The following is an 8,902-nucleotide window of genomic DNA, read 5'->3' as shown; positions in this document are numbered from 1 at the left end:
ATCGTTTGTTTACGTAGTCAGCACTTAATGAATTCAGCTGAATGGACGTCAGTCATTGGTTGAAATTACAGAAATAACTTTAACATGAAATAAGTTGCAATATAATAATTTTTCTTAAGAAGACTAAGAGAAAAAGATGTTTATATGACACATTCTACCAGTGTACCAAGTTTCAAAGTGTTTCGTTAAGAAAATACTGGCACCCCCGTTTTGAACTAGATCCTATATGTGTGTGTGTGTGTGTGTGTGTGTGTGTGTATGTTTGTGTGTCTGTGTTTGTCCCCCAACATCGCTCAACAACCAATGCTGGTGTGTTTACGTCCCTGTAGCTTTGCGGTTCAGCAAAAGAGACCAATAGAATAAGTACTAGGCTTACAAAGAATAAGTCCTGGGGTTGATTTGCTTGACTAAAGGCGGTGCCCCAGCATGGCCGCAGTCAAATGACTGAAACAAGTAAAAGAGTAAGCTCGCATAAGCAAAGAAATACCTAGAGCAATGGTTTTCAACCAGGGTCTACATGACCCCTGAGGATCCACATAAGATTTTATTAACATTTTTTTGTGCAACAAATTGGTTATGCTCCTACAATACACAAAATATTTTAATTCTTTTAAATACAATTCTTAATGATATTTAATTTTAAAAATATAATAGGCTTTTTAAAACATCAAATAGTTATGAGAGTCCATCTGAGTAAAATAGGGATAAAAGGGGTCCATTAGTAAAAATGATTGACAATGGTCTCTTTCACGTAGTCATTTTGTATCTACTAGTTAACATTGGATCAGACTAGTTCGCTTGTTTTATAGAACCACTATAACATATTCATGGCGCTTTTTACTAAATCATTATTTCATTACACACACCACACTTATAAAGTTGCTTCAGGTCACCCCAAAACATGTTTCCACAGAAGATTGGGAACGTAAAATAGCACTTGAATACGTCAGTGTCATCCAAGCAGTGTTCCATGTTTCCAACCGTTTATGAAAACAATCTAACCATGGAGAAATGCTACCTTGCTTGGAAACAGGGTTGGTGACAGAAAGGGTGTCTGACCATTGAAAAATCTGTCTTAACAAATCCCATCTGATCCATGCAAGCATTAAAAAGATGATGATGATGAGGATGATAATGAATCAGTGTAACACAGTTATGACAAGGCTGAATCTTTAAATTATAAGTACAGCCCATCAAATGAACTTTTATACAGTTTTTGCCTACCAATTTTTACTCACAAGGCTTGGGTCAACCTGAGGTTGTAATTAACACACTTGCCTAAGATATAGTAATGTGGGATTGAACCCAGTACTTCATAGTTGTGATACAAACTTCTTAACCACATGTATGGTACCTTGTGGTAACCTAATAACATCTTTACAATGTCCTTTTTGGTATGCCACACTAGCTGGCTCTGTGCTACACTTAGATGAAAAACAACACTTTTTTTTACTTAAATAATAGCTGCCATTTATAAATACAATGGTTTCTTGGAAAAATCATTTTTCTTAATGTATCCACATGACTACAGTCATAAGGATTCCAACCCACTGGAGAATTAATATGAGAAACACGGTTCAAACACACAGGAATCTTCCAGTTCAAAATACTGTGTCAGTCTTTAGATTAGTAGTAATAACAGTGATCCAGTGAGATAATCCCTATGTGGGATCCCTCACTGGATATATCTAGCTTGATTTGCTAGACAGAACAGCCAAATGTCTCTGAAATCACACCTAACTGTATTAAAAGAAGAGGACACATTGAATAATATAATCTGGATACAGCTAAAATAAAAGAAAGATGTGAAGGTGATGCTTTTGTTCATGATTATTGGTCTGCTTAATTAAGACTGATTCAAAGCTGAACAACATTGTAATAGCTGAGAAAGACAGATTTTAAGAAGCTTTAATTCTGCCTGCATTAATGTTGGGGCAAGCGAAAGTGAAATTGTGATGGCACCTGTGCCCAGTGTCGCCTTCCTGGCACTTGTGCCTGTGGCACATGTAAAGACATTCGAGCGAGATCATTGCCAGTGCCGCTGGACTGGCTCCTGTGCAGGTGACACGTAAAATACACCATTTTGAGCGTGGCCGTTGCCAGTACCGCCTGACTGGCCTTCATGACAGTCCTCAGTCAAATGGTCCAACCCATGCTAGCATGGAAAGCGGACGTTAAACAATAATGATGATGATGATGAAGTAATAAGAGAGACAGGGAATATGTATGATAGTGTATTTAGTGTGTGACAGCTTGCTATTCAGTTTATGTGTGTAGCAGCTGCACTATTCTGGATACAAGAGAAGGACTCTGATTTGTAGATCATTAAAATAAGTAGCAGCCAATTAATGGAGTTGCTTTAAATAACTGTTCCCTAAATAAAAATTTGTGGCCTAATGAAATTGTAGTGAATCAGGAAGCTATTTTTGTTGTCATGGCATAGCACAGTTGTGCTATGGCATACTCCAGCCAATCAGGGCTGGGTGCCTGAATATCAAAGGCAGTTCTCTGCCCAAGCAGAGAAGTGGGAGTTTTAAGCAATTGGCAAAAAGACCATACACCAGCAACATTCTTTCTTTCAACATGGAACAGCTTTTGGTTATTTTGCCACCAACTTCATGCAACTAACTCCGAGTTATATCGGCTCTCAGCTTGTCACCTCCTGAACAGCCTATTTCATTTATGCTAACTTCACTCCGCGAAATTCTGGATAACATCAGCCACAACTCTGCCTCATAATGAATTGTATAGGCTACACTCTTTTTACTTGTTAGCTGTTGTAATGATTTAATAAATTAAATTATTTGTCTAAAAACTGTCTTCTGATATTCCATTACGTGTGCTTCTCAAAAGCACATTTACTGGACTTTTCCACAAACACTTTTGTACTTTAAATTAGTGACCTCTCTCACTAAAAAATCAATATAAATTAAATACAATGGAGTCGAGTTTCAGAAATGGTAAAGGCTCAGAGTAAATAAATGCTTCACAATTTTTAATGGCCTTTTTTCATAACCTGAGTTCAGATCCTTTTACAACTGGCTTTGCTCTTCATTCCTATTGGAGATGATTGAATAATTGTACCATACTGGTTGATTCAGTTGACTATGCCCCTACTTTAAAATGACAGGCTTTAGTCTAATATGAGGAGTCTATGCAAAGTTTTTTAGCTAATACATAAATACATTTTGATCTCAGGTTATTGTTCATTGATTATTATTTATTGATTTAACATTGATATCTGTTATTTCCTCTTTTTCAGTACTCTTCTCGTCAATGCATGTGCTGTTGTGAATTTCAATTTGTGAGTATAACATTTTTCATATATATATAAAAGTATACATTCATACATTTTTACATGCATACAAAAAGGAATAGATATATAAACTCCATACACTATGAACGCAAAAGAAGTATAGTGGAATCACAGGCAAGCTAACAGAGAATGTAAGCTTCATATGTGATAGATGCACTGAGGTAATACATACTATGGCACACTGGAGACAGATTCCCCTAAATGCCTGGATGGTTCACTAGAAGTAGTAGATAACGTTTGTTATCCAAGAGATGTAATTAACAGGGGAATTGGTTGCTCTAGAAGTATAGCAGCCAGGGTAAGAACAGGCTGGAGAAAGTTCAGGGACCTACTACCATTGCTAACAATGAAGGTCTTCTCCCCCAGAGTGAAGTGCAGATCACACAAGGCTTTTGTTAGAACTGTGATGGTGTATGGTAGTAAGACATGAGCCATGAATGTAGAGGACTTGAGTTACAATGTAAGTGTGCATGAACAACATAGTACAACTGTGCTGAGAGAAAAACTGGGCATAAGAAGTATCAGATGTAGTTGTACAAGAAAGAAGACTGCTCTGGTATGACGTTTGTTATGTATGGGTGAAGATGGCTGTATAAAGAAATGCTGGTTACTTAATGTGGATGGAGTTTGCAAAAGAGAGAACCCCTGGAAGACATTGGCTGAAGTAGTGAAGGCTGATCTCAGGCCCTTGAACCTTATGGAGATGACAAAGGATTGAGATGATTGATGCTATACAGTTCTCAAGAAAACCCACCCAACTTGGTGAAACTAAGTTCTGGAAGCATATTGTGTGTATGTGTGTGTATGCACAACTGAGCCCTTCACCTAATTTCTTCTTCAAGATACCTCCACCATCCTATAACTTCTTCTTGATACCTCTAATCTTTCTCACTGCTTGAAACCATTTGACTTGATTTCCATTCTTCATTCCTAAGACTGTCTTTTCCAGCCACATTGGACAATGATCATCTCTCTGAGCTATCAAAACGCCTCTCTTTCTCCATCACTATGTCTCACACTCTCCACTATGCACTACACCTACTTCTCCTTCACACTTGCAACTCACACTCATAGTTCTGTCTCTGTGCACTTTCACTCTTTTCGTACTTTGAGTGTCCACTCAGACATCTCATCACTATTATTTTTATCTCTTCTCAACTCTACACCGGTCACCCACCACCCTCCCTTCTATAATGTGAACAACCATATTCTTCTTCTTCAATTAGAAACCTGCTTTACTCTTGCCTTTTCTCTCATATCTTGAACCCTCATCTCCTAGCATAACACTGCCTTTCTTAGGGTCTGTAATCTTGCAAGCTGCATGGTGACCTCAATAGTACTGGTGGCACAAAAAAGCACCAGTACACACTGTAAAATGGTTGGTGTAAGAAAGGCACCCAGCCATAGAATCCATGCCAAAGTAGACAGTGAAGCAGTTGTTGAACCCGTCAGATTGTCCTGTCTATACCTGCACAGGAAATGGTCTTTAAATGACGACAATATGTATGTGTTTGTCTCTTTGTGTGGTCTTTTGGCAGTCATTTGAGTGTCAGATGGAAAACATTGATATTTGCTAAAGTCATGCTGAAGTCATCTTTGCCTTTTACTGTTTTGGGCTTCATAACTGAATTGCTGGCCCATTATTGCTGCAGCCCTCTCTCTCTCCCACTAGCACATCTAAGACATTCAGTTGGATCAAAGACAAGAGGACTGAGAGAGTATCTCTAATGATTTGCAACTGCATCAGTAACTAGTGCACTTATTGAAAGAATGTTATATGTTACCAGGACACTCTCACTTGCTGGTGACTGCCATAGTTTACACACATACACACACACACACTCTCTTTCTCTGTCTGTCTCTCACACACACAGATTAAAATAATGATTATTATTTGATTCGACTACTATGACATTTTAGCAGTCCTCCTCCTCATCAACATTTAACATCCATTTTCCATGCTGGTATGTGTTGGATTGCTTGACAAGTACTGGCTAGGCCAGGGGCTGCACCAGGTTCCATAGTCTGTTTTGGCTTCGTTTCTATGGCTGATTGTCCTTCTTAACGCCAACCACTTTACAGAGGGTACTGGGTGTTTTTTTACATGGTATCATCACCAGTGCTTTTTACAGGGCAGCTTGGTTTTAGGATCTCAATTCTGTTGTTGTGAGCAGGTCTTATTGAGTACAGCAGTGCATCATATATCTCAGTCTTCTGTTGTCTCCTTTGTAAGGCTCAGGGATTGACCTTCAGTATTTCATCCCATGTCTTCCTGGGACTGCACCTAAAAAGTTACCCTCCACATGCAAGGAAAGGGAGAAAGTACAGGGAAATGAGGTGAACTTCTCGAACACACAGCCATACCTGTGCCTATACCTGGACCTAAGCAAACCTACCCTAAGTCAGTCAAAATTCACTGTATTCAACTGAATATTTCTGGTTATGTATTGACTTTAGAAATGACTAACACTGACTAGATGTAACTGACTTAAGTCATTAGCTGTAACTAGTGCTACAAATTATTGTCAGTAAGAATAAGTTTTATGTTGTTCAACTTCACTTTTCATTTTTCTATTTTTCATTGATTTCAATTTTATTTTCTAGGAAAAGGAATAAAGATGACCTCTTTGGGGCCTCACCAGAACCAACAGTTGGTAATTGTAATATTTCTTTGGTTTTCCTGTGATAACAATGAAGATTTTCACATTGTAAACATAACTACATCATCAATTGACTTGAAATCAGCCAGTTGATCCTAGCAGATTTTGAACTCAGTATATAAAGGGATGTAACTAAACCCTAAAAGACTTTGTCTACAGTTAAACCAATACTGTCATCCATTGTTCTTTTCATTTATTATTTATTTCTCTCCTCCACTGCAAGATCCCCATTTTTACTTCTCTCTCATACTTTAACATCTCACCATCTGGCACAAAGCCACCTCCCTCAATATCACTTCCTCCTCTCTAGTTAAGAGGTCTTGTCTTGCAAATTATTTGGTGACCTTACTGATGTTGGTACCACATAAAAAGCACCCATACACTTTGTAAGGTGGTTGACATTAGGAAAGGTATCCAACCATAGAAAACCAAGCCAAAGCAGACAGTGATGCTTGACACACTCCTTAGGCTTACCAGCTCCTATCAAACCATCTAACCCATTCCAGCATGAAAAACAGATGTTAAATGACAAGGAAGAGGAGGATGAACATAATTAACAAAGAGAAGTAGGAAAGTAGATAAACAATTAGGCTTGATATACATATTTATATGGAGCACAAAACACAATAAAAATTTTTTAAATATATATAAAGAAATTATGTAATGTCTTATCTCAACAGCTGTTTCAGGAAGTTAAGAGTTATATAATAATCATAATTTGCAGATAATGTATGCTTAAGTTGTGTTGCTGAGAGTCATTCTCAGTTTTATGCCAAAATAATACCTTGTTACTCGATAGATCCTTGAAAACTAAGTTTTGTGCACATTTGCTTATTATGTAAGATTATTATAATTTCTCCCCATTCTTTTTTTCTCACCACACATCCCTTCCTACAATCTACACTCCCTTACCTCAATGCTTATTTTTCTTACATTTCTTTGTCAGGACCATTAATATTCTCAACTACTTTATTGTCTGTGAATGAGTTCTTTGACCACTCATCAGGCATGCTTTCATCAGGATGGCTTTTAACCCTATTTTCTCTCTCAGTTCTTTCTATTTTGTGTTTGGCATTGTTCTTCTCCCTCTTATCTTGTCTGTTAACTACCCTCTCTTCTCACTCTTTTATCCACCTCCTCTCTTTTATATTTGTAAGCACTACTATATGACAATCATTTGCCAATCTTCTCTTGAAAACAGAATTGGACTTACTGTTATAACTTCATCTGACTAATCACCAGCTGCATACCTATGACTTTTCACATATATCACCTGCAAATTATGATTGTTATGTAATTCTTGGCTTCCTGAAACAGCTGTCAAGATAAGACTTTGCATAATTTCTTTATATATTTATATTTTCTTTTCTTTTTATTCCATATCAAGCCTAATTGTGTTTATCTATCTTACTACCTCTATATCAGTTCAATTTGGATCTCTCTTATAGTCACTCTTAATTCCATGGGCTTCGCCTTGGATGAAAACGTCAGAACTTAAGTTCAAATTCATTCAAACACTACTATGTATTTTCTATACTGAGCTTATTTAACTCTCACCTACTAACTGTATAACAAAGGGAACTGTAACCAATTTTGATTTTTTCCACTACTACTAGTTTTACTAACCACTGCTCTTGTTATTTCATTTGATATTAGAAACATGGAAAAAAAAAATTAAAAGCATAAGAAGAAATGAAAGTTTCCATGCTATATTGTCATTTTATTATTGCTTGCAGGAGATAAAATCCGGGAATTCTTGTTAAGTTTACGCTACTTTCGGATTTTTATTGGTTTATGGAATGTGTTAATCATGTTTTGTATGATTGTGTAAGTACCTTTCTTTGTTTTCCTTATTGCATTCATTCAGCCTCCAAATTAAAGCAAAAAAGAAAACCTTGAAATTTTGATATATCCCTTGATTTACTATAGTTGGCACATTTTGTAATAGCTGACTGCATGTATACTGTAAAATCTCTCTTGTGCCTCTATTAAAAATTCATATTGTTCTCAAATTTTGGCACAAGGCCAGCAATTTCACGGGAGGGGTTAAGTCCATTACATTGACTCAGTGCTCAACTGGTACTTATTTTATTGACTCTGAAAGGATGAAAGACAATGGTGTGTCTTGAACATTTTAAACCTAAGGTAGATGTATAAGATTCAATTTAGGATGAGATGTTTTGGTGCTTCATCATCTTCAGAACTCCAAGAATGTGAAAGTATTTAGCTTGTCAAAAGTAGGTTTCTTTTTTTTTTTTTTTTTTTTTTTTTTTTGAATTAATCATGTATTATCTCATAAGTTTGAAATTCTGATAGTGGGATCACTCATTTTTAGAATGATATTGTAGGGTAGGTGTAAGAGGTCAGATCAGTCCATTTTGAATATAAAACAAGTAAAATAACACCCTCCATTTCCAGGGTTCTATGAAAATATTTACCTTCTTAGCAGTAGAAGTTTCCCAGGTTGAAAAACGAAAGTGTTTTCCAAAGCAAAAAGTCAGTGGAATTTGAACTCGGAACACGAATGTATTGTTACTCAGTATCTCTGATGTAATCACAGCCTATATTAAAAACTAATATATTAATAGAAGGTTGTTTTACTGATTCCCATCCATTTTACTTTTCATTTTTACATAGATCAGATGGTATATATTTTTGTCCATGTTATTATATCCATTGCTTTCACACTGCCTTCTAACCACTTAACCTTGAAATAGATGTGAAATCTTAATTTTCATCCCCAACTGCATGGTTCCGGGTTCAGTCCCACTGCGTGGCACCTTGGGCAAGTGTCTTCTACTATAGCCTCGGGTCGACCAAAGCCTTGTGAGTGGATTTGGTAGACGGAAACTGAAAGAAGCCCGTCGTATATATATATGTATATATATATATATATATATATAAATATATATATATATATATATAT

At 36.6% G+C, this 8,902-nt stretch overlaps 1 protein-coding gene across 1 annotated transcript in view; it reads left to right on the top strand.

Moving 5' to 3' along the window:
* Nucleotides 1-8,902, top strand: part of LOC106869613 (small integral membrane protein 7) — a 15,322-nt gene that overhangs the window by 1,675 nt on the left and 4,745 nt on the right. The window contains exons 2-4 of the mRNA XM_014915420.2: nt 3,263-3,304; nt 5,921-5,970; nt 7,713-7,803. Of these exons, the coding sequence (XP_014770906.1) occupies nt 3,263-3,304; nt 5,921-5,970; nt 7,713-7,803 (183 nt within the window). The remainder of the gene's footprint in view (nt 1-3,262; nt 3,305-5,920; nt 5,971-7,712; nt 7,804-8,902) is intronic.

The sequence above is a fragment of the Octopus bimaculoides genome, chromosome 18 (assembly GCF_001194135.2).
Source record: "Octopus bimaculoides isolate UCB-OBI-ISO-001 chromosome 18, ASM119413v2, whole genome shotgun sequence".
Taxonomy (NCBI): Eukaryota; Metazoa; Mollusca; class Cephalopoda; order Octopoda; family Octopodidae; genus Octopus; species Octopus bimaculoides.
Note: the sequence above shows the minus strand (reverse complement) of the source record. Positions and strands in the feature narration are given on the sequence as shown.